Source organism: Charadrius vociferus, unplaced genomic scaffold (genome assembly GCF_000708025.1).
Source record: "Charadrius vociferus isolate BGI_N301 unplaced genomic scaffold, ASM70802v2 scaffold306, whole genome shotgun sequence".
Classification (NCBI taxonomy): Eukaryota; Metazoa; Chordata; class Aves; order Charadriiformes; family Charadriidae; genus Charadrius; species Charadrius vociferus.
The window spans coordinates 3,962,422-3,989,370 of record NW_009648963.1 but is presented as its reverse complement, the minus strand read 5'-3'; the positions used below and the strand labels follow the sequence as shown (position 1 = coordinate 3,989,370).

Below are 26,949 nucleotides of genomic sequence, written 5' to 3'. Positions count from 1 at the left end.
CTTTTTTCTTTAGATATTCTTTTAAGTCTTACTCAGATAATATCCCTGAATATGTTGCAATCCATGATTAAATTGAAAATACAGTTTGCGTGTTAAAAGGTAACCTAATGCTTCTACTTCAGTAAATCCTTCAACTATTGTGTTTAGAATAATTTTATGCTGGTAGTTGATAGAATTCTTTCTTAAATATAAGAATTATCCTTTTGAAAACTCTTACTTGGTGTAATTAATCTTAAAATTGTAATTGTCGTGCTGAATTTAGAGAATTACTAAGATGCAATAAAAAAATAGTAGACTACCTGTAAGCTAATGAAATTATGATATAAAAACTCACTCTAACTGAAAGTTATTGTTGGTTTAAAGAAATGAATGCTTTCAAAACAGAATTAATATGCATGAAGGAAAGGATTCTTTTATAATCTCATGGTCTGACTTTTTTTTCCTAAAATGAAATGACAGTACTTAAATGTAAATGAACCATCTTTTCCCTTACAGCTGTCTACTCTCATGTATATGTGATAAATTTTGAGCACCTAATTATGAACAGTGACGAAATAAGAGTGTTAATACAGTCCAAATTTGCACTTCTGCTAGCAGTTGGGTAAACTGTGAAAGATATTCAAGCTTAGGCTCACAAGAAATTAAGAATGCAGTCAAACTTACGTAGCCTTTGTTTGCGTGATGAGAATTTCATTAGGCTCACAAGAAATTAAGAATGCAGCCTTTGTTTGCGTGATGAGAATTTCGTGTCATTAATCACCTTTTGAGCCCTGCTGGAGGGATGTCTTCTCTGGCTTCATGGAAAGTGGAGAATACCTCATCAGTTCATCTCATACAGGTATTGGGAGAAAACAGTTCATGGCTGAGAATGGTCCAGGTTAGCATTCACTTAGCAAAAAACAGGGAATAAGGGAAGTGTATTTATAGCTGGAATCAGTTCCCTGATCTCATTCACCACTGGGCTGTAAAGAAACTTGCACCCGCACAAAGGGTGTTGTGAATGGGAGAGGAAGGAGGATAAGGGACACTGTTCCCACAAAGCGCTTCTCTTAGGGACACTGCATGTTTGTGGTGTTTCTGTGTATGTGAAATTATGGCAGAAAGCTGGGAGCTTTAAATTGCCCGCCTTTTATGTCTGGTTTAATGGAACGCTTTCTGAATCATTAGTTTAATAATATATTAGTTTTATTAGTAAAATGTTTCTGTAGATATTTAAATTTGCTATAAAGGTAGCGCACGCTATGTGACTGTCTGACATTGCTAATATTCTTTTGAGAAGATCGTGGTAAAAGATCATAAAATGCTGTGTACGGAGATGAATGAAAAGTAAATGCAGTAGGAATAAAAGAACAGTAACAAAAGGGAAAGGGATGGATAAAAAAATAGGGAAAGCGGAGAGAAGAACAGGAAGAGCAGGCAAATAATCTTGAGATACCCTAATAACCTTTGAAATAGTGTTAAACACTGATGCTCTCACTGTTTTCCATTGGATGGCTACAGAAGTTCCAGATTATATAGCTTAGAAATTATGCTTGTTTAAAAATATAGTAATTTAAAGCTCTCCTGAAAAACTTGTTTTTCAGTTGAGTCCTAGTGTTTCACTCTGGTTTCTCTCTTTCTAATTCTTTAGCACTAGGTGTGAGTAGTGAGGAATGCCACATGCTATTTTTCAGTGAAAATATTTGTCTTGGAGGTCGTGTCATACAACATCTGCCAGGACCGCAGAGTTTAAATTATCCTAAGGCCATGTGGCACTCAGTCTGTAAGGCGATACATTCAGTCAAAACTGAGCTAACCACACTTTAACTTAAAATGCTTTGGAAAAATACAACTTTTCGAAAACTTGTCTGCAAAGAGAGAGACAGATATCCCTTTCAAAGTGGCATCTTTGATGTGGAAACTTAATATAAAAATTTCAGTGTTGATAGAATTGTTTTGGAAATGATGTTTTGGCACTCCAGTGTCAGTGTTTCTGGAAACCTGACTCTGCATTCTGGAAGCTGAGGTTTGGGTGCATTTTGCAAGGTATTTGTGGGCCTGCATGTCTTCTAACAGCTGTGCCAGCTGAATTATTAGTTCTCCTCATCTGCCTGTTTTCTATTTGGCTTCATTCTCCGAAGGCTCATTATGTGTCCCTAAGAATGGGGAGCATTGAAGTGGTTCATCTTTGTACTTGTTTTTCCCCCGGTCTGTGTTGAAATTTTAGAGACTTAGCTAAGTTTACATGTATTGGGCCCCCTTATCCCTTCCTCTCTTCCCAGCAGATCCATAACTTGCTCTTACCTATGATCTGAGTTGGCCAGACATGATCCAAAGTGATGTTTTTGTTAGCTTGTTAGAGTGTGTGTAATGTTGAACTAACGTCACTACTGGGATTGCAGCAATTCACAAAGGCTATTATGATTTTTCTAAGGAAGATCTTTGTCCTTTCTGCCATTTTTTTTTTTGTATGGGAAAAAAGATGGTAAATAATTTACATTACCATTGCAGAATCTATACCTGTTCTTTGAATTATTTTACATTCTTTAAAATACCTGTATATAATTCCTGGAATTTAAAAACTGTGGTAATTGTTTTTGGGGTTTTTTTTCTTCTTTCTTTTAACCACCTCCATTGTCACCAATTCTGGTATAAATTTTCTGTTCTGATAAAGGTTGAAAGGTGACACTTCTGTTAATTTCTGGAAGTGGCTGCTGAGGCTCTGAGTAGAAGTGTATGCACATTTGCAAGGCTGGATGAATCTCTGCTATAATACTGAAATAATCTTGTGTCTCTTCGAGTATTCAGATACTATGGTGATGGTCATAATAAGTCTCCATTTCATAACTAAATGATGTCACTACAATATGGAGAACTGATTTGTAATGCCAAAGTTATGAAAGATAGTAAAATTTAAGCCTTTGTTTTCTCTTTTGGTTTGTTGTAATTATGGTCTAGTCTTTTCCATTAGATATCTCACTGACTTTGAATTCTTTTATAGTTGTTGCCATGACTTGTGCATTTTAAGGATGCCACCAGCAGCTGTCTTTGAGTTGCTTGTTGCCCAAACCTAAGTAATCTTTGCCAAAGTGGCCTGAAGTAAGTGTCTTCCTTCCATTACTGAACATGCTGAAACTGTTCTGTTGCAGCCGATTAAGAATAAATAGGAATTTGAGATAGAGAAGACTTTCAAATACCCCGAAAAGTTAATCTTTTGCGTCATTTAATGTGTAGCCTTTTGCCTTGGTTCATCCCTGGAGTTATTCTTTTATTTGAGAAAGAACTGTGATAAATCCCAGCATCTTCAGTAAGAGGAGTTACGTAACAGATGAATAATAAGAAGGAAAATGGAACTGACTTGTTCAGTTTCTCCGCTTTGGCAATATTACCTAAATTTTAGTTTCCTGAAATGGAACATTCTTCAAGGTATTTGCTCCATCTTCCTGCAAACATAGATTTTTTTTTTTTTTTTCCAAATATAGATATTTTCTGAGCATCCCTTAATTTAGATGATAGTACTGACTAAATGGCCATTTACTGAAATGCAGTCCAGATAGAAGCAAAGTTCAAATCACAGTGTAATCTAACACAGTATTTTGTTCGACCATTTCAATTTTTTGAGACAACTGCTTTGTGCAAGGCCCTTTGAAATACTTAAAACTGGGAAAAAGTGTGTTAGTTCTTAAGGCTGTTCAGGGAGCTAGACTTAATTATGGTACAGAAAACCTAGGATGATCAGATGAAGCGCTCTCTTGCTCTCAGTTTTAGTTAAACCTTGTATGTTGGGTTACTGGATTTGAGATACATAGCATTCTGCAATTTAGGTATGTATGCTTTTTGCTTTTAAACTTTAAGTATTAGTGTTCTGAATGATAAAATACTGCTAGTGCATATCCTAGCGGGGGGAGGGCCGGCAGGAGGGGCAGGCAGACTAGCTGGCTTTACTTGTCCATGTCCTTCTCTCTTCTCAGCACTGCAGCTTAATTCAGACGTGGTTTCCTTCTATTCTTATGTTTCTTTTGAATCTGTTCTGATCTCATGAATGATGAGTGTACTAGAGGTGTATTGCAATTTAATTTTCTGTATTTATTTATTCTTTATTTCATTTTTATCTGTGTGTATGTTTATACAGATATGCAGTAAAATTACAGAGGAGGAAGTTGAGAGAATGTTAAAAGTTTCTTAAAAAGTGCTTACTTCCACATACTTTGAGTGAAAGGAATTCTTTTCTATTTTCTAAACATTATGAACACTTTCTTTTCCCATTAGTTTCTATTTGGTATTATGTTTGGGTGCAAAATTGATCAAAGTGGCTGTATTACTGCTACTGTTTCTCAATTACTGTAAATGTAGTCTTCTCTTCATATCTGCAGTTTAGTATTGATATGAATGCAGTCATTTGAAAGTTACATTGATGCATGTGAACAGGACAAGTAGAAAGCTTGCAGGGCTTTCTACTATGTATTTCACTTTTTATAGTGTTAATATAGAATTTTTCATGAAGCAGACAAGGTTTTTTTTAACCAAAAAATTGTAAACTATTTTTAGTAATTTTATAAGCACCTTTTTCTCTCCGCCTGCAACCTCATGAAAGAATTAAAAAAAGCATGCTAGCATTAGAACTTGTTTTGTTAATAATACACAAATATGAACAGCTTGAAAATACTGAAGGCGAGCCAAGGTGGCCCTTTAAATAGTTTAGAGATGCTTAGTTTTGAGTGGCTCTTTATTTCATGTTGCAGTGCTTAATCCTTTTATTTACTTGTCATGTAAATTTTTCTAATTTTTTTTTTTTTTTTTGCTTTTGACTCCCCAGGTGGCCTAGAACATTGGCAGGCATCACAGCATACCTGCTGTGTACACGTTATTCTGCTGGCAGTGGGATATATCCTGGCAATTCACAAGATGAGAGAAGAGCCTGGCGCAGATGCGACAGGGGAGGGTACTGGGCAGAAGAGGACTACTCCAGGTGCCAATATGCAAATGATGTAACTCGAGTTCTTTATATGTTCAACCAGGTAATTTGTGCATTTCTATAAAATCAAATCCTTTAACGAAAATAAAATCTGAAAAGTCTGTTTCTCCTTTTTTTTTTAAAGCTGGTAATGCAGGTGGGTCTTCATGAATTACGATGAACACATGCCTCTGAGTACAACACTAGAACTTCTAGCTCTAGGTGAAGAGTTTGGTTTAATACTTATAATAAGTGCCCCCAGACTGAAAGTGCAAGGAGAATTTTATTTTTTGGTGTACTTGTGTAAAGCATAAGAGAAGGGTACTTGTCATGATTGTTTTTGTCAGCTGGGTGCCCTGTCCTGCCCACGTGCTATAAAGAAACAACAAGGGCTGAAGTTGTAATGGAGAGCAGCTATTTCCATTTTAGTGATAGAGAGTAGTCAAACTCTGCTCTGCCTCTTTTGCTGTAAACCTCTTAGCAGACTCGGTGTCGCTGATGAGAGTTAACTAGGGAAAATAGTGAGTGTTAACTCAGCTTGTCTAATCTGGTAGTACTCACCCGGATACAAGAGAGTATTCTAGATTTTAAATGTACCTATGAAATGAAAATTTTCAGCTCCAAACTCCTTTTGAGTCCTATCTCTAGTTAATGCATGCTTTCACAAGCACTATTCTGCAGTGGCGTACCTGTGTGGGGAGGTACCCAACCTTGTATGTGTAGGTGCTCTATTGTAAAATACTCCATAAAGCTTCAAACCTCTGGTTTGAGCTTGGTGTTTTCCAGTGCGTACTGTCAGATCGGTAGGATCAGTGCAACAGGTGAAACTGTGGAGATAAGAAAATGTGGGTTTGGTCATTTGGTGGTGTTAGGGTTTTTTTTGTTATTTTTTGAGGGGTTTTTTAATGATACTGCTATGCCATTTGAGCTGATGACGTTGGTAGCACCACCATGGTGCTCGTCTGACCTCGGGGTAGGATTACTGTGTGTTGCGTGCGTTCAGAGTGTTTCAGTGCGTGAGCTCACATTCTTTTAGAGAAAACTTCACTCTGTGTGTCAGAAGCACTGTGGCCCCTAACTGGGACAATCAGGATCTAAACTGATGTTTGCCCTTTGGATGTCTCTTATTTATACACATGGTGAAGGTTCGATGTCCAATGGCTTAGGCTAAATCTAGTTTGAGGTGAAAGCAAGGAACTGCATTTTGTGCAGATGGGTTATTGCTGACTTGTTCCCTCTGAGTTGAGTTACTTACTAATGCAGACGTAGGCTTTTATCTTTCTGCTCTGGTTCCCTGAGGACCCATGAGCACTGGTGTAAGAAAGATGGAATGGGTGGGAGGCAGAGAAAGGGAAAGGCCTGCCTGTTCTGGCCCAAGTTAAACTTCGGGGTTGACATACCTGTTTGTGCTCTACTGCTTTGTATTCCTAGCACCAGAGGAGCGTGCCATGGCTTAGTCACAAGAAACATGTTTGATGGCTGAAAGCGGTGGTGCTTAATGACTGGTTAGCAGGTGGGGGATAATGCCAGGGGTCCCTTTGTTGTCCCTTTGTGGGACGCAGCAAGCTTGAGTGTTTGCTCATTGAGAGCTTTGATGCTGCTGGTTTTCTTTTTCCTCACCTGGGAATTCACATTTTCTCGCAAGGTCTGTAACAGCTCAACGCTACTGCTGCCTGTGTTCTGGAGCCCAACTTTTGAGTTGCAACTGCTCAAGAGCCAGATTGGTTCAGCCTGTTATAACTGGTTTTGGTTAGCCAACATTTATCAGGTTGTGGAAGAATGTTGCCGACCTTGTGGTAGGAAGTTTAAAATGTGAGGGTCAGATTGGTATCTTCAGAAAAGCAGAAGCTGAAGTATAATTTCCGTGTGTGAAGTAGAAAACTTCCTATCATCTGTTTAAAAATACATGCGCACAGGTACGCTACACTGAAGTAGAGGTTTCAATTTTTATTTCTTTTTAATGGGAGAAGTGGCATGTTTTGGTTTTAGGAGTTTTTACTCCTTAGAGCCTTCTTTTTATGTGTAGTAGGTCTGGAATTTTCAGCAATATTTTGCACAGAAATTTATTGTCTCTGAAACTTAATATTAAATGTAATAATATAAGCTTCTCTAGAGCCTTTGAACACAAAGGTAGTTGGGCTGTTTTGAACATCAGAACTCTGCCAAGCCATTTAAATCAGGTAGAGGTCTAAGTTGAAATTGGAGTGAAACCTTTGTAAAATTTATACAAGAACATTTATATTTCACCATTCTTGTTTGTGTATCATACAGGTGTAGTTTTAGGTGAAAACAAATTCATGTTTAAAGAAAAAAATCAAAGAAATTATACAGAATATCTGAATTTGAAAGTTGACTTTGCTCAACGTGTGTTATGACTTCGAGCTTTATTTGCACTTTAAATGCATAACTTCCAGTGTTTTGGAAAAAAAAAAAAATCTTCCATTACTTGCATTCAAATCTATATACAAGTGCAAAGACCAGCAGGGCCATATATGTATATAGTTGTGCTTATGGGGCACACTGCAAATTCAGTAGGGCAGACAAGATATCGGTACACCAAAAAAAAATGGAGAGATGGGACGTCTCTAGTTTGGATTATTATTTTGGATAAACAGCATCGAAACATTTTGTGATGATAACATTTGCACAGCTTTCTACTGTACTACCTGAAAATTCACATTTTTGGTCCCTGCTAGCTCAGACATGTTGACGTTAAGTACTATTTAGTGAAGAATTTTCCAGCATGGTGCTTGTTTCAGGAGTGAAATCATAAGCTTTGTCATAGAGAGGATCTATCTTCCTTTTTTTGTTTGTTTGTTTTGTGTGTGTTCCACTTCAAATGCTTTCTGTAATTACAGAATCTAGAGCGAATGCTACAGCAGTGATGTGCTTGAATTTCTTTTGGCTTCTTTTGCTAGAAAATGCCATATTTCCATATTTTAGGAGCTTTGTGTTCTCATGCCTAGGCTCTGGTGAAAAGGAAAATAAGCATTTGACAGTACTGGGTGGGTTTTTTTCTCCTTTTCTTGATGCAACACCTCTCTCCCTTCTAGGACAACAGGAGACGGTGCAGTTTCTGGCTGCAGGTACAAATGCTGTTTCTCTGGCTTGTAGGAAATGTTTTTGCTAACAGATAAGGTGGTAGTACCTGGCTACTTAAAAAAACTCTGATCCCTGTGGGGATTGCTGTCCTCTTTGGGGAAATGCTTATTTATTAATTGCTGAAGTGTTGCCTCTATCTTGTACTTAATTTTCACTCCTTCAAAATGCATATGTTTGTTCTCTGTGTAGATGCCGCTCAACCTTACTAACGCAGTGGCAACAGCGAGACAGCTCTTGGCTTACACTGTTGAAGCAGCAAATTTTTCTGATAAGATGGATGTTATTTTTGTGGCTGAAATGATAGAGAAATTTGGAAGATTTGCTGAAAAGTATAAAGAGGTAACTGGATAACTTGTCATCACTGTAAAGATAATCAAAGTGTTTGTCCTTAAGTATTGTGAGCAGTGAAACCTTCTCAACGTTAGATGCAGGCACTGAGTTAGCGGATTATCAGATTCTATTCCATGTTTTTGTTTGTTTAGTAGGTCCCCGAAGTTGCTGACCCATGGTCACAGACTTTGCATTCGCGCTGAGATGATCCAGCATTCACTGGACCTGTAATGTGAGTAACACCTCTGGTCAGCACTGGAGCAGGGAGATAGGTACAGTAAGTCTGTTTTTATTTAATATGGAGTGGGTCACACAGGTTTTCATTGGTATGTTCTTATCTAAAAATACAAATAATGAAAGCCTCAGAGATCCTCTCAATAATGAATAAAACAAGACTTATCTTCTCCCCTCCCACCACGGTAGGCTGTCTTTATTCAGTATTGAGCTATATCTCTAAGGTTTTCAGTATTCCTCTATCTTGCAGGATATAAGATAAGACATTAAAATAAAATCTTAGAGAACGCTCATTGTTGGAGAGAAAAATGTGAGTGGTTGAGTAGTCCCACCAGTGGGTAGGAACTCTCTGTTTCACTGCTGAACAGAGGTTATATTTATCTCACTGTACAGTGCATGTTGGGAAGTTGGAGACCACAATGCCTCAATTTTAAACTTGCGCAAAAAAAGCCAAATTTCCCCGTCCACCCTCAGCAAACCATAAATGCTGGTTGTAAATTCTTTGCAGAACTCCTTGGAGAATTTTCAGGCTAAATCTCCTTTTTAAAATCATAGCTTGGGTTGGTTGGGGGTTTTTTTGGTGTATTTTGGAATTATACAAGCAGTTCATTAAATGGCCGGTTTTGTAACCTGTCAAAACAGAAACACGCTTTAGATTGCTGCATGATTTCTTACATTATAAGGATATTCTTTTCTCAGCTGTGATTTATTGTCTGTAGAGTGACACAATCTGGCATTACTTTGCCGTGTTTGAAGGTAATAGATGATATGAAAAAATCTCAGTTAAATTCATAGGTAGTTTTTGTCTTAGACGATGTATTATTATTCTTTTCTTAGTTGGTTTAGTTTGAAATCAACCTTTTTGCTGTTATATTCAAGGAACATGAGTGCAATTTCATTTAATAATTTTTGTAGCTATTAATAAGACATAGTTATTTATTATTAGGGTATTACTCTACAAACTTTTTCTTGACGCTGTATTCACTAATACCACCTTATTGTCATTCTTTAGTTGTGTTACAGTGGCTGTCCTGAAAGATAAACACTTTAAATTATAAAAAGCTTCATTTAGTAGCTTTCTCATGTCAGAAGAAGGAACAAACTGAAGACAAACGTTCAGGAAGTTCTTAGCAGATTGTCTTAAGTTAGAATGCTGTTGGAAAATCTTGTGTGTACCTTTATATGCAGGTGAAAGAGTAATGTGTAATATTTTTTAAAAGTATGAAACATGAAACAACTTGAGTCCCGTGACTTCAGGATCTTCATACTGATAATTTATTGTGAAACCTCTATTTGTTGTTGAGTAAAACATGTTATCAGTTTTCAAGTAGTAATAAGTCATAATAAGCATCTTCAATTAATTTAACTTTGATTTGTTCTTGAGAATGTAATGAAAAGGGGTACAGCCTGCAAATGCTGCTTGAGGCTCTGTGTTAGCTGTTGAGAATGTCTACTGATTGTAGCTTCTGTCCCTAAAAAAAGCCCAGTTCTTAAAACAGTAAATATTTTTATATTCCTGTTCTTGCCTTTATTTTTAAAGATTTAAAAAATGAACAGCAAACTACTGTGTTCTCTCCTTATTAGTCATATGCTGAAAAGAGATTGGGAAGCCTGGATAGTAAAGGAGATGTCTTCCCCACCCAGTCTCTTTTTATGCAGAAAACTCCAGTCCCTAAATTTAGGCACTGTGAATTTTATTTCAGTCAATTCAACTAGGAAATACGTACACTTTCACTTTTGATCCAGTAGTTTTCACTGTTGTGAAACTCTGGTGTAGGCCAATGTTGTCAACGTAGGTGCTCGTTAGTTTTGGCAGAGTTGCGGCCTAAATAAATGAATTCCCTTTATAGTTTGTGTTTGTCTGTCATACAGGAGACAGAGTAGGGAGTGCGAGTGTAAACTTACAACAATGTAATTGGTGGTTTGAAAGCAGCTCTGGTACCTATGGGTATTTGCTGTCTCTCTCTTGTATAACCCGTGACCTAAAACAGTTCATGCAAAATTGAAGGCAAGCGAGGAAGGAATCGAAGAAAAGGCAGACATAGTGAAAGGAAGAGAAGCAGAAGGGCTGCTTGTTAATTTTTGCCTGTAATACTATTTTCTTATTATCTTCCTCCATATATGCAAGCTGTATTATTGCTGATTTATAGTTTAATTTTTATTTATTTTAGGTTTAAAGTTTATTATAAATAGTTCTTTTAAATAATTAGTGCAGTAGAATATGGAATATTACACTCATTGCTCTTAAAGAAATATCTGTATTTCTCATGTTTTTGTTTTTTTTTTTCCTAAGTATAATGTAAACAGACAAATTACATTGGCATAACATTTTTCTTGGATGGAGGTAAATGTCTGAGTCAAAGTATTTCAGTATCTCAACTTGACAAGTGGTGACTGAGATAGGAACAACCAATTTCCTTTTGCTTTTTGTGCCGACAGGTCGCTTTGTATTTTCTGATAATGATCCTACTTGATGAACGCTTTCAAAGATATAAAATAGTCTTATTTCTTTTCCCTGTTAGCTTGGTGACGTGATGGTGGACATAGCAAGTAACATTATGTTAGCTGATGAACGTGTTCTGTGGATGGCCCAAAGGGAAGCCAAGGCTTGTACTAGAATTGTACAATGTCTACAGAAAATTGCTATGTATCGGCTTGCAAATGGAGCTCAAGTTTATTCTACTGTAAGTATAAATTTATTTATTTAGAAGACATTTTGCTGGCTCTTGAGTTTCAATAGCTTTTTATTTTTCTTAATAGATGTTGGCATTATCTGAAATGCCTACTATTTCTGCGGGGAGAAGAGAAATACTCTGAAGAGATTTATCCCTGCCAGATAAATAGAGAAACAGTTTTCTGGGTGTGTTTTTTCTGTTCTGGCAGAGAATCCCTTTAAGATTATTTATTATTCTTCCTGTGATGTGTAAAATTATCTAATGCTTGATTTTTGTTGTCACAGTATTCTCCAAATATTGCTCTCGAGGCTTATGTAATAAAGGCTGCTGGTTTCACTGGGATGACATGCACCGTATTTCAGAAAGTGGCTACATCAGACCGTACAGGACTCAGTGATTATGGGAGAAGAGATCCAGATGGAAATCTAGATAAACAATTAAGCTTTAAGTGCAACGTTTCAAATACACTGTCAAGTCTGGCTTTAAAGGTCAGATACTCATTGTTTCCCTGCTGTCTTTGTAATAATATCTTAAATATGAATCACTTGGAAAGCAAACTTATATTATTAATTTCTAATGTTAAAGTAGCAGTTTTACTTAATGCATAATGAGTGTGACGAGATAATTAAAGTGACAGAGGATAATGAAGTTTGATTATAGAATAATTTTTAATGAACACAATTTTTAATGACTAGGTGTGGTTTTCTTTATTAAAACATCTTAAGTTGAAAGATGCTTTCAGACCTTTTCATAAGTATGGAAATTGAAATGCTCCCTAGTTCATAATAGTGCTTCACTTTGTTTTGCTATATTTTCACCTTTGTTAAATATTAAATCAGATATTACCAGTCTCCTTAAATATCTGAAAATTCTGCTCAGAGTGATACTGTAATTAAGCATGAAGTAGAAAATGGACGCAAAAGGTTAATTTTATTTGCATTTGTACACATACACATATATTTGGGGGTGTGTATAGAATGGAAACACTTCCTCATATTCCATAAAAGTGTTTTTTCAGTTACATTCCCCAACACGCCAGTTTGCTTTTATCACTTAATGTGCTTGAATGTCACTGTAGGGTGTATATTTGAAATTATATTTATGTAATTCTATGAAATTACATTCATGCTTCCCTACCCAAGTATAATTTATATACAAGTTATCAAAACCTGTTTGTATACAATGTTTCATTTTGAATGGTACTAATATGCAATTACAGCATTTCTCTTTACTTGTCTTGGCTGCTTCTTCTGGTTGCCAATAGTCTAATCTGGAAAACTCTCGCAATAGTTTACTGATATCAACTTGAACTTTACTCTCTGTAACAAGTAAGGTAACTACAGAAACTTAACTTTTTTATTCTTAAAAAAAGTGTTAGGACTTTAGTAACCGGATTTAACTATTTTATCACAAATTATTTGGAAAACCTGTCAAATAGGTTTGTCATGATACATAGTGTCCTACATGCGTTCAGCTCTTACACTGTTCAGTTGGAGGAATTGCTAATTTAATCTCTTTAAAGAATTTCTTTTTCTCTTTAAAAATTAAAAAAATCTGTTTATTTCTAGAACACAATTGTAGAGGCTTCTATCCAGTTGCCAGCTTCTCTTTTCACCCAAAAGCAAAAAAGAGAAATCAGACCAGCAGATGAATCTGTCTACAAGCTTCAGCTTATTGCATTTCGCAATGGAAAGCTTTTTCCAGCAACAGGAAATTCAACGAATCTGGCTGATGATGGGAAACGTCGTACAGTTGTAACACCAGTTATTCTTACCAAGATAGGTTTGTTTTTTATTATTTCTTTTTTATGGTCTTTAAAAATAAGAACCATTTTTGACTCCTTTGTTTTTCACTAGTGTATATCTAATAAAAGGTTTTTAGTATCTAGTGTGTTACATGTTGAGAAATTTATGTGCAAATACATTTCTTTTGTAACAGATGGTTTAAACCTAGCCAGTCACCACGTTCCTATAAATGTGACACTGCGGCGCATTGCGCATGGAGCAGATGCTGTTGCAGCTCAGTGGGACTTTGATCTACTGAACGGACAAGGGGGATGGAAATCTGATGGTTGTCGCATTCTTCTGTCTGATGAAAATATTACTACCATTCAGTGCTACTCCCTCAGCAACTATGCCGTTTTAATGGTATGACACTTAGAATGACATGTCTCTTTCTTGAACTTAAAAATGTTCAAATACAGTTTTGCGTTCTTTTTTTTATGCATTGAAGAAAATGAGCATTCCCGTGTTCCATATCACATAAAACTAGACATAAGAAATAAATCTTCAGTTTTTGCTTGTGTTGATATAAATGTTGATGTAAGAGGAGGTTTAAGTGGAAATCTGTCAAAGTGGAATTAATTGCTGAACATACTAGACACAAAAGAATTTTTCTATGAAAAGTACTATATTATAGGAAGTCATTTTAATGAGCTACTTAATCAAATGGGCTTTTATGAACTTTAGTCTAATAATGGCAGTTTAAAATAAAGAAAGGTAACAGTTGAAAAAACTATCTTCTCTGTGTTAGATTATATTTATTAGTTTTGTCTGACAGGGATGTTTTCCCAGGTATGGGGGTGTTTTGTGTGATCCATACCCAGGAATAGCTATTTCACTGCAAATTAGCTGTTCATGCATTAGTGTGTAGGTCTGTTACCAAAGACATTGATTGAAAAAGGAAAAAAAAATCAAAACACTTAGTTCCTCTCCAAAATATTTTTGAAATATTCCTTAAAAAATAGTATCTGAACTCTAGTCTTAGTATATTGATGTCAATAAAATGATTAACCTGTTCTAAAATATAGTGATAGTTAAAGAAGAAGGGAGCGAGACGCCTTGTTTTAGTGCTCTTCAGTTGTGAAGTAGGATTTCTTCTTTGTCTGTTCCCAGAGGTCTTTGTTTCAGAATTTGGCCTGGGAAGCTTCCCTTTTTACAGATGGTGACTGTTACCCTGCTCATCAGTCATCACCACAGATGCTAAATGAGAAAATGCGATACATTAAAATGGTGGGGTAGTAGGAAGCTGAGGGAAACACTAAGAGGTTTAAGATCTATTGTTAACTTAAGTGTAAATTTGGTATGGGTTTTGTTGTAGTTAATGTGCTCTGTGTAGAATTAAATATATATTTTTATGTAATCGTACGTGGAAGAAAGAGGATTCCTTTATGATGATCAGTGCATGAGAAGTTGCTGCTTTTGTTCTGCAACTCAAATTTGCAAAAATCTTCCTTTCAAGAGAATTAAATAGTAGAATACCAAAAAAGCTAAACATAAATAAAATTGATTTACATGCCAAACTTTTTAAGAGCTCAAAGAGAGCAACTTTTCACTTTACCTCTGAAGGTACTGTTTGAAATTACTTCAAATTGTTATAATCCTATAGTTCCCTTTGATATTTTTAAAATATATTAAGCCTTTCCTAAAACATAACAGCGTTCTTTAAAATGGAATTAAACTTCATTTGTATGTGTAGTATGCATATAAAGAGAGTATGCTTTAAATTGGTCACATTCCTGCCATCTGGAGGGAGAAAAATGAAGAGCATATTCAATCTGCTGCTGTAAATGACTATTCCTAAATTAATACATGGTAAGATTATAATCAATGTCTTAGTGTGAGTTGTACAGAGAACTGTTGATAATCAGAAATCCAAAAAGTTAGAGGAAGAGGCAGCTTTCTTCCAGTCTTCTGCCAATGGCTCTCATTCTATGCGTGCTCAAAACTGGTATTTCTCAAATATTTAGCTACTTCCCAAAATGTTAGGCTGTAGGGACTGGGGAGGAGGGGGTAGGTGGAGGAAGAAAGAAATGTTCATCTGTTAGATGTTCCTTGCACACAGTTAATACACTGCAGAAGTTCTGGATGTCTAAGTAGTTGCTGAAAAAGGTTTTCGTAATGCCTATCCATATATTAACTAAAAAAGCCATAATGGTCTATTTCATTTGTAGACTCTCACAGTGTTCTGAAGGTCTGGGTTCTGGTCCCAGGCTTATAGGAAATTCTTTTGGGTTCGGTTTTAGAAGTTTGGCTTTTAATTCAGCAGCTGTCATTAACATCAAATAAAGGAACAGTAGTGGCAGGGAGGACCTGAATGCAATATTCCGTCACCCTGGCTGGATGGCGAATGACTTAATCAGAGTAATTTCACTCTTTTTTTTTTTGGTCTACTTTTACTTCAGTAAGGTAGACTGTGTGTAGAAGAAAGCAGGTTGTAATGTACTGTCCATCTTTATACATCGCAGAATGTAATGTAAAGTGCTTTCTGACAAGGAAACCCATAACTGAGCGCCTAGTTTTATAATCTAGTGATTTAGGAAGATACAGCTATAAAATTTTGTATTTATTTGGAAATAATTTGAACCACTGTTTAATAATAGAAGAGACATCCAGGAGGCTCAGCTGAAATCTCATTATTATAGGCGTGCAGCAGAGGGGAAAAAACCAGCAATGGTAGCTGAGAAGAAACAGAGTTCTGCTAGTTGGCTATAAATGCCCCAATGTTCTTCTTTATGTCATCTCTACTGTTACTTTACTGTCATTCTTTTTTATTAAATTATTATTTAGGATCATTTTAGCTCAGAAATAACATTATTAGTTCTCCTTACTCCTTTTAATAGGTCTGATTAAAAATGTCAGTGCAATCGGTAAGAATTCCATTGACTTAGTGGGTATTGGGTCAAAGCCTTCGCTAGCTAGGCTAGGCGTACTGAGTTCTCACGTGGTTTAGAAGATTATTGTAAATCTTGCGGGTTTGTAGCTTTTGTTCTCTAAGTTCACACCAATACATGCATGACCTCTTGTTACCCATCACCAATTTGGAAGCAGCAACTGGAATTCTACAATTTCTGTTCTCCGATACTCACCGGCTGTATGTGACACGACACGCACTCATGCTTGTAATAGCAATGAGTTCCTGGGGATCTCCAGCTGGATATCAACCAGGCCATGGGTAGCGTTGAAATCGGATGACACTGGCCGCCTGAGGCATAATATCTTATGATCTTTCCCAAAGTGTTTTTTCCAGGTGCCAAAGACAACCAAATACATGAAAATCAAACTTACAATCTGATTAAATTAGTTTGAACTGAGGTTGGTGAGTTAGTTAGGAATAACAAATTTATATTCTGATGAAAGAACAATTGAAGGAGTGGTGAAGAGACTGTTGACTCCAATTTAATTGTAAGCCTCAATGTGACAACTCTTCACCAGGACATGAAATCAGATTACCTGTCTTACCCTTAAAAACAGATTGTATATAACTCTGATTTTTCTCAAAACAAATTGAAGGTTCCTCCTAATGTTCTACTCTTCTTTGTGAATACCAAATTTGTTCTCCTTTCCCCCAGCACACTTTTGAACTTTGCCAACTCTAGAGGTTTAAGAGTGACTCACTCAGAATTATAGGTGACAGAAGTTTCTGTATCCTGTCTGTTCTGAAAAATTATTTTTAATAGATTTTTTCCACTAATGTTAGTTAAGCAAATTTGTTTTGTTTTGTGCTGGAAGGGACTGAATTTTTTTCAGTGTTCATTACTGATATGGAAATGGAACTCCAGTAAATTGTAACTGCATCCAAACAGAATTATTTTTTCTTGCTATTCTTGTTAGTAAATGAAAATGTCACTCCTTAGACGTTATTTGAAATACTGCCATGCTTTAACAGTCCAAGGTTCCATTTCAGGCTTACTCTGAGTAATGTTTTGACGGGTGGATTCAGAAAACTTAAACGATGCATATGAGCTGTTGAATTCTATTTGAGTTATCAACAATCTATTCTGGTCAAGCACTAATCATAGAATAACAGTCTGATAGGACCATCTCGGTGTCATTTGGTCCAATTACCTGCTCAAAGTTTCATCAGCTTCAAAGTCATATTATACTGCACCAGATCATATTCAGTCAAGCTTTGAGTATCTCCAAGGACAGAGATTACACAGTCTCTCTGCGTAGTATGCGACCACTTTCATCAGAATTTTTTCCTGTACCTAATCAGTATTTTCCATGTTGCTGATGATGTCCATTACCTCTTATCATTTCATGGTTCAGCTCCAAGAGTTTGACTCAGTCGTCTTCATCCTATCCCAGTAGGTAGTTCAATATAATAATGAAACAACTTCCATCTTCCTTTTCTTCTTAAAGATGAACAAATCCAGCTTTTTCAGCCTTTAGACGTTGTGTGGTTCAGCCTGTTAGTCATCCCAGTCATCTGTTAGACTGGCTTCATCCAGTATGTACTGGATCCTTTCTTGTACTGGGGAGCCTCAAATTGAAGACAGTTCTGCAGAGGTGGTCTCACAGTGCTGTACAGAAGGGAATAATCAATTCACCCACTTGCTGTGGTTTTTGCAAGTACCGCCAAGCCTTGGGCTGCAGGCTGCACTGCTGACTTGGGTCAATTTTTGTCTGCCAGTACCCTCAAGTGGTTCTTTGGTTGCTTTCTATTCAGTCCAGTGCCCAGGCTGTATTGTTGCATGCACGGGGTTAATCCATCCCAGACACAGATCTTTTCACATTTTCCTTTGCTAAATTTCATGATTTTTTATCAGCCCATTTCTCTGGCTCACCAACATCCCTCTGAATGTCTTCCAATCTATTGATCAGTCTCCCCGGTCTATAGCATCATCTGCAGACTTGCTGAGGGCACCTTCTGTAACATTCTTTGGGTTGTTGCAGAAGATAATAATCATAGCTGAAATGCACAGTTCTACATGCTATACATATAAGTATTTTGAGAAGAAAAAAAAAAAGATGTGTGTCTATAAGCTGCTAACTTCTCTGTGTATTCAAGCATATATGGAGTTTAAGTGTTCTATAAAATGTGTGACTGCATCTATAAAGCTCAGCCAGAATAGCGGGTAATTGTGGGAGAAAGCAACATCAAATAATAAATAATTGAAGGGTCGGGGGGGCGGAGGGATTTCATCTAAGGTTCCTGTTACTTCTTTATTTTGTTTCCTTTGCCGTTTTCCCCCAACCCCTACAAAATGAAGAGATAAGGTGGACTAATGTGAATTTTATTTTTGTTGTCAGGACTTGACAGGAGCTGAATTATATACACAGCCAGCTGATCTTTTGCATCCAGTAATTTATGCCACTGCCATGGTTTTGCTAATGTGCCTGTTGATGATCATAGTCAGTTACATATACCATCACAGGTATGAATCAAAATTACTAGACTGAAAAAATTAGTTTCATGGTGCTTAGGACTACTTTTCCTTTTTGATAGGAACACAACATAGTAATCTGAATTTGGTTGGGTTTTTTTCTATAAAATTTGTTGATCCAAATGAACAGTTAAGCAAGTAGCTATTTTATCTGTTCTCAAGTATGACAGTTCAGCTCTCATACCTATCTATCTTTTTAGTTCTTCATTTTTGCTTCATGATGAAACAAGAGACCACTCAAGAATGATGGTAGAATTTAACAAACTGTTCAGCCTTTTACATTTCTGTTGATGGGAGAGCTTGAAGCCTAAAATTTTTGAATCAGGCCCCAAATAGTTGTATAAAGCTAGTTAATAGGAGGGTGTTTTAATTTCTTGTAAAGACCAGAGATTATATTTGATTGCAAAGTATGTGGTAGTCAAACAATCATTAACAGTAATTATATCTCATTTATCACAAGTGTATCTTGCTAGTTTCTGAAAGACAATAATGCAGCTGTGTTTTATGTTATCTAATTTGTTTCTTTTAACAGTGTGATCAGGATCAGTGTAAAAAGCTGGCATATGCTAGTTAACCTGAGCTTTCATATTTTCCTGACATGTGTGATGTTTATTGGAGGCGTAACTCAGACCGGGAATGCCAGCATTTGCCAAGCAGTAAGTAAACATGCAAACACTTGAGAAAAAAAATAGCTGCCAGTTTCATACTCCTACATATGTATACGTACCCCATTGCCTCCTACAGAACAGTAGTACTGTACAGGCATTTTCATTAGAATGTAAAATTTAGACCAGAAAAAAACAATCCTTTTTTTGTTTTTTCTTAAAGATTTTTCTTGTATTTTCATCCAGCGATGAAGATAAAACTAGTTTGTTATTTGAAAACAGGAAAAGTATTTCAAAGTGCAACAGATTTCTTTTTTATGCTCAAAATGCTATCACAAAAAATTTTACCTTTTAGTGTTATTTTTGAGACTTACAAGATTGTTTTATAGGCCTATGTGTGGTCTTTATAGACCATGTGAAAACTGATTACCACAGGTATTAAAATATTTCCATTTGCTCAGTACATCCTAAAGGGAAGGAGAGAGAAGTGTTTCAAGTCAAAGACCCACTCTTTCTCTAGACAAACATCACTAACTTTATTGAGACTCCTCTTTTATAATGATTTGTTTTGCTAAGATTTGGCCATCTCTAATTCAGTTGCAGTGTTGCAGTACAATAACACTTGCCGCTATAGAATGATATCGGTGAAATGTTTTTAATATTTTCTTTATTCCACCCAGTGATTCATAAAAGTTTCTAATCCCTCACCATAACATTCTAGAATGCTTGTTGTTTGAATTTCCAGTAGTTACTAGGTTGCTGGTTCAAAGTCTTACAATAAAATATGTCCCTGATCTTTCTCTGACAAATACAGAGAGAATGCTAGTCTGTGTGCATGCGTACGCTTGTGCACGCACACACATATATATGGAGATGAGGAAATAGTTTGACAAACTGTAATCTTTTTTACGTTCTTGGAGGCAATAATCATCCAAGAGAAATTCTGTGATATGGATGGGTTGTTGAAGAGTTATGCTTTTACTGTTGGTTGAAATTTGCAAAAAAAGCACCTCCAGTCACCTTAACAGAAACTGAAGTGTCACATCTTCTATGCACGTGTGCTTTCATGTAAGGGATATATGAAACCTGCTTCTGCAGTTGCTTAATCTTAGTGTTGGCTTTTAAGTAAGGAAAGACAGGACAACCAGGTTGGGCCTTTCCATGACAAAACTTCAGGGACTTGGGAATTCCCAGAACTTTTTTTAAGAAAACAATATTCAGTTTATAAAACACTGTGGATTCAAAAGGATCTGACTGACCACCATTTTCTTAACAGTAGTGCTCAGTCAGTCTGTGAGGATGACTTTGCATTAATGTTTGGGCTGGTTAAATATTTAAAGTATGACACTTGCTTTTTTTTTTTTGCATTATTTTGAAATTGCTGATGAGTTTGTTAGCTGTCTGTATTTTGCTGCCTGCTGCGTAGTTACCACAATATCATTAGCTTGCTGTTCCCTTACTTGTTTCGAGTAATATCTGTAACACAAAACATTGTAAAGTTAAGTGTTTCATAAAATAGAGTTACCTAAAGTGTATGACTGATGTAACATTCAAAATGTTGTCCCGCAAAGTTCTTCTCATGTAGAGGAAATGGCATGTATGTTGCCTTTCCAGACTCAACTGATAGGAAGATGGGTTTGCATAACGTATTTTGTCTTTTTGAAAACCACAATGACTTGGTATTTAGAAGAGTCATATTAAAATAAGAGGGTTTTTTTCTTCTCTTGAACTGAGCCTTTGAAAATTCAGGCTTTATGCAAGTTGCGTGTTAAATGATTAGTTTTTAACTTGGTGTAAAGAAAATGCTTGGGGGCTCATTTTTATTTTTATTTTTTTAAGGTTGGGATAATTCTTCATTATTCCACTCTTGCGACAGTATTGTGGCTGGGAGTAACATCTCGTAATATTTACAAGCAAGTAACCAAAAAAGCAAAAAGATGTCAAGATCCTGATGAGCCACCTCCTCCACCCAGACCAATGCTGAGGTGAGCCTGTTGTTTGTGCCTGCAGCTCAGGACTTCCCAGGTCGCTATTTCTCGTATCCTGACCAGAAAATGTAACAGGTCACTACTGGTTTTTTGCAAGTGCCTTTCATAGAAGATTTTCTTTCCAGGTCTGTAAAGTCCCTTCCAGATTTTTCTGTTCCTCAGCATTATGTTAAGGAGGATGAGGTAAAGGACGATTGGTCTTAGCATATTGCTGCTCTTCCCGATTTGTAAATTAACAAATTGGTGGTATTTCAGCATCACCACTGGGGCTTCGATTAGGACTTTAGATAGCAACGCTTCCCATTAAATTATCATAGAAGAATGAATGTGAACTGTGTTATCACACAATTAACAAACACTGCAAATTAAGTAAATAAAGTTTTAATATGTTTTTCCAAAGATTCCCTACAAATAATTGGGAAAAATAGGTATCAGTCATCAAATGAAAGTAGTGTTCTTTGTCAGGCATTCCTCTTAGAATTTTTATTTCTGAAATCACCAAAATGGGACAAACAAATTATCTGTGAAATTCACCTTGTGTGAAATATTTTTAATAGAAAACATTACCATACTTTGTTCATATAGCTTACTGAGCCTCTGGATGTTAATTAAAAACTGCTAAGCTGAAATTCGCCACAAGGTGGCAGAAGTTGATTAACTTTGATTAGTTATAGGCAAATATTTAGAAAGTTTGACTTTAAAGTACAGAGACTACAGAAAATCAGAAAGGATTTTCTAAATATCATCATCCAAATTTTGCAGTACTATACACAAGCTTATAGAAATATTTAATGAGGTAGAAGGTTAATATTTGTACCACTTAAGTGCTATCTTTGCTTTCCTTAACTTTTACTTTTATTTTAAGAAAAAGTGAATCTGTTTTATTCACTGTAGGATATCATGCCCATCGCCAACTGTGTGCCTTCCAGCAGGGTACTGAGTAGCCTTTTTAACAGCTGTTGTGATTTTTTTATTCCCCCCCATTGTCATGGAGCTCTTGCTTTGGAAAATGTTACAGTAAAATTACCAGCCTCACAGGCTCAGCTCTGCAGAGACATAAACATGTACATACCATTCCAGATCTGGACACCTCATCTGTGACAAACTCTGGAGATAAGTATCGGAACAGAGCAAACATGCTTCATATTTTTCAGATTTTCTCAATGTCCAACTTCTTGCAGATAAGGGATTTCCTCGGTCAGATGTGTGCTATTTTTGCATGGAACAGCCATAGAAGGAAATATTTTTTTTCATTCAGTTGTCTTTTAAACTTATGTTCAAAACAAAACTACCTATAGTTGCATAGGACAGAGTTTTGTGCAAGAGTTTCTTGCTTGTTTGGAACCAGTCACCTACGGTTACCAGGCCCCCTGTTTCTTGAATTTAAGGAGACAAAACAACAGATTCTCTGTTTGCCTCCATGCTGTTTATATCTCTATGACTTTTCAGAATTACATTTCTTTTGGAACAGAAGAAAAACCCCACCCTGATAAATGTATGTAGATACACATTTTCCCCCTTATTTGCCATATGTAAATTATTTTGCTTTGTGTTCTTGATGATAGGTAGACATTATGTTTATGCTGATCTTCAGTTCCTCTACATATTTTCTGAGGGTGGACTTTCATACCTGTTAGGGTTCCTTCTGCTCTAGCATGGATAAGCTTTATTCTTTATTTTGGGAAATTCATTTCATGTAAGACAATTTTGCTGGTGATGATATTCATTGTGTTAATGGGACTTTGTCACAGGTCCTGAACAAGGTGGGAAAAAGACTTTGAAATGGATCTGATGTTCTGCAGAAAGCCACTCTAGTAGCCACAGTAGAGAAGAGATTTGCTGTGGCTCACAGTAGCCATGGTGAGACGATAGTGCAACACTTGGCACTGGTTGGAATTTCTTGACTGTGAAAAACTTTACGCCAAGTACATTGTGTTGCCGTGCGAGGCAAGAGGGTGTAAAAATAACTGAGGTCCTCAGCTGCCAATCACAAGAAGGAAATGGAGTTTGTCATGCAGAAATGGTTTTATTCATCAGACTCCAACCAAGACAAAAGGAAACGGTCTCAATTTCTTTTTACATAATAGAACTGCTTTACAAAGAACCTTGCTGAAGATCTTAATAATGGGATACTTCATGTCAGGCATGAAATAATATAAAAATATAAATATTTGTGTTTTGTAATTTTCTTTAAAATAAATACAAATATTTGTATTAATATGATACAAATACTGAGTGAATGTTCTACTTACAAATGCAACATTTCACTATTTACATTTTTTTCTGTTACCATTATAATACCTCCTGTGTACCCATGTCATTAGATTTGTTTTTCTCTTTTTGATCTAACTTAAGGAAAAGTTTTAGCTTCTACAGCATTCTGCCCCAAAATCTAAATATTACTGCATCTCCTCCGTCCGGAATGCTTTGTATGTGTTTCTTGGTGATTGCTCTGTTCATACAACTCTTTGCTGCATGATAGCTTTGGTATGTAATTTGGGCTCTTAGGAATTGCTGAAGACTTGAACACAGCAACACACAAGTGCCTTTTTTGGTTTTTTGTGTTGGTTCTTGGTATGGTTCAAGGCCAGTTGTAAACATGTTCCTTCAACAGAGCAAACTGAAATATGGCTGCAAACAATCCATACTGCTTCTCTCTCCCACCAGTAACAATTTGCCTTGTGTCGAACCATCTTCACTGGACTGTTCATGTGTGAGTAGTGGTGCATCTTTGAGGCAGTGGTTTAGTAATTTGTAGTGAAAGATGAAGAGTAAAATCTGCCATAAAGATCTGTTTCATCTGGCCAGCTCCCGATTGCTGCATCAAGATACGGAATAAACCACTGACAGAATTTGATCTCTGTAGGATTCAGCAGCGATGTAAACATATGTAGTGTACCTAGACTTCCAAGAAAGACTCAATTTATTTTAGGCTGTTGTTTTGTGTCTCAGGTAAGACAGCAGTAAGTTCTGGTGAATAATCTGAAATGCAGTGGAAAGGTCCAGGACCATCGGAAAAGGTGTCTCTTGTTGACAAAACAAACTACCCATCCGTATGTCGCACTAGCAGTTTTCAGTGCATGTTCTGATCTGAATTTGGACTGGATTAATATAAGATGCAGGACAGAGTGCCATTAATTTGAATGATTGTCAGTAGTTATTTATCTACCACTAATGAATTCAACATGAATTCACAGAAATTGGAATGAAAAGTTAGACACTCTAACAACATACGCCCTCATCCTTGTGAAGGCATACAGTTTTTATTAACACCACCACAGGGAAGCAGGAGGTATATACTAGGAAATTATAGAGTCCACTCAAATAAATAAAACCAACACCACCCCTCAAGCCCCTCTGCACAAAAAACCCACAAGTAATGAGTTCTTATGGCAGATCTTCTGAACATAGTGTCCATAATATTAGGCAAGTTCACCTCTGGAACAAGAGGCATACCACTTACTATTTTCCTTCTAAGTTTCCCTATTCTCTTCCAGCAGTTTACAACTTTTGACTGCCAGCTTTTGCTTCTTCCTTCTAACCGTGTATACCTTTGTTCAGTGCCTGCGAGGGAGGGGAACAGCTGTGAGAGAGGTGGTTTACAACAAGAGGAAAAAAACAAAACAAAACAAACCTGTAGCGAGGAAATCTTAGAAAAAATTGATATTGCCAAAGCCCGAACCTGATTCACTCTATTTTTGTAAGGGACTTGCATATTTCCAGAACGCTGGAAAGCTCATTTCCTTCATGGTGACTGAATAAAATCTATTGCCATTAAGCAGCCACTGATGTACTGCCTTTACTTTTTAGGTTCTACCTTATTGGTGGAGGGATCCCTATCATAGTTTGTGGAATAACAGCAGCAGCAAACATCCGAAATTATGGCAGCAGACCTAATGCTCCTTAGTAAGTACTGTATAACTGAGAGCTCTGTCATAAGATTTCATGGTATTGTTTTTCTAAGTACTCATTGCAATTAATTCTGATTCTTCCAGAAAATGTAACACGGGCAAGATAATTTCAAAGTGCCATTAAGTACTGATAAAGCATAAGTGACTTGTGAGAAGACATTAATTTTGATTCTTTGATTTGTTTCTTTTCCAGTTGCTGGATGAGTTGGGAACCTAGCTTAGGAGCATTTTATGGACCAGCTAGCTTTATAATTTTCATAAACTGTATGTATTTTCTCAGCATATTCATACAACTAAAACGTCACCCTGAACGTAAATATGAACTTAAGGAACCTGTTGAGGAACAGCAACGTCTGGCCACCAACGAACATGGGGAACTGGCTCATCAAGATTCATTGTCCGTGTCACTAGTTTCCACATCCGCCTTAGAGAACGAGCACAGTTTTCAGGCACAGTTACTGGGTGTGGGCCTCACTTTGCTTTTGTACGTTGCTCTGTGGATCTTCGGAGCTCTGTCAGTTTCTCTGTATTATCCCATGGACCTCATCTTCAGCTGTTTCTTTGGGGCGACGTGTTTAAGCCTCAGTGCCTTTCTTATGGTTCACCACTGCGTTAACAGGGAAGATGTCAGGCACGCTTGGATAACGACTTGCTGCCCTGGAAGGAGTACGTATTCGGTGCAAGTAAACGTTCAGCCTTCCAGTTCCAGTGGAACCAACGGAGAGGCCCCGAAGTGCACCAACAGTAGCGCAGAATCTTCATGCACAAACAAAAGTGCATCGAGCCTGAAAAATTCTTCTCAAGGCTGTAAACTGACGAACTTACAAGCTGCAGCAGCTCAGTGCCACCCTACTTCTCTGCCACTGAACACGGGTCCTCAACTCGATAACAGTCTCACTGAACATTCAGTGGATAACGATATCAAAATGCATGTAGCTCCCCTAGAGGTGCAGTTTCGGACAAACGGACACCCAAGTCGACATCATAAGAACAGAAGCAAGGGCCATCGTGCTAGCAGGCTTGCGGTATTGAGGGAATATGCCTATGATGTTCCCACAAGTGTGGAGGGAAGTGTGCAAAATGGCTTACCTAAAAGTCGACAAAGCAACAGCGAAGGGCATTCAAGGAGCCGAAGAGCCTATTTGGCATATAGAGAACGTCAGTATAACCAGTCCCAACAAGATAGCAGTGATGCTTGCAGTACGCTTCCAAAAAGTAGCAGAAATACTGAAAAAACACTATCTACCAACAATAAAAAAGATATTCTAAGGAAACCAATAGCAGTTGAACTTGAGAACCAGCAAAAATCTTATGGCTTAAACTTAGCCATTCAGAATGGACCACTTAAAAGCAGTGGACAGGAAGGACCCTTGCTCACTGCAGACAGTACTGGTAATATTAGAACTGGGTTGTGGAAACACGAAACTACTGTGTAGCATTATAATTCGTTGCGGCACGAATCCATATGAACTGTGATTACACATTCCTTAAAGCTATTAACACTTTTAAAGACTGTTTACAAACTCTAGGTACTTTATGCAGGGAGGGAACAAAGATAATCTGCCAAGCAAAAGATTGTATGCGTTATCTTTGCTGTTCGTACAAAGATGAACTTTTGGTATTTTGTAAAATTTTTTTGAAGCTTCAATCTTGAGAGATGCAGAGCATAATTTTGTACATTTTTTTTTAACCTGTAACCCTGCAGATGTGTCCACAACACATTTCAAATTTGTATTTAAATGTATAATAAATAGTATTTTCCCCAGCAGCGCAATGTTGCAATGATTTGTTGGCTTTTTTAAAGGTTATCGCACTGAATGTCATCTTGATTTTACTACTTCAGTATCTGAAACTTACGAGTTTCAGTTACTACAGAAGGTATTTGGTGTCCAAAACAGACAATGCAAATATCTCAGGCTTAGATATATCTCATAAGGGCTAGAATATCTCATAAGGCCTAGAATTTGTTTGAAATAAGGAAACTTGTTTACTCCAAAATCATT

The 26,949-nt window shown here is 36.8% G+C and overlaps 1 protein-coding gene across 1 annotated transcript in view; it reads left to right on the top strand.

Annotated features, from left to right (window-relative positions):
- Positions 1-26,714, top strand: part of GPR125 (G protein-coupled receptor 125) — a 76,095-nt gene extending 49,381 nt beyond the window's left edge. The window contains exons 11-21 of the mRNA XM_009887667.1: positions 4,796-4,997; positions 8,225-8,374; positions 11,122-11,283; positions 11,559-11,762; positions 12,843-13,056; positions 13,213-13,421; positions 18,309-18,433; positions 18,975-19,098; positions 20,887-21,032; positions 24,846-24,941; positions 25,140-26,714. Of these exons, the coding sequence (XP_009885969.1) occupies positions 4,796-4,997; positions 8,225-8,374; positions 11,122-11,283; positions 11,559-11,762; positions 12,843-13,056; positions 13,213-13,421; positions 18,309-18,433; positions 18,975-19,098; positions 20,887-21,032; positions 24,846-24,941; positions 25,140-26,382 (2,875 nt within the window). The 3' untranslated portion in view covers positions 26,383-26,714. The remainder of the gene's footprint in view (positions 1-4,795; positions 4,998-8,224; positions 8,375-11,121; positions 11,284-11,558; positions 11,763-12,842; positions 13,057-13,212; positions 13,422-18,308; positions 18,434-18,974; positions 19,099-20,886; positions 21,033-24,845; positions 24,942-25,139) is intronic.
- Positions 26,715-26,949: the final 235 nt, after the last annotated feature.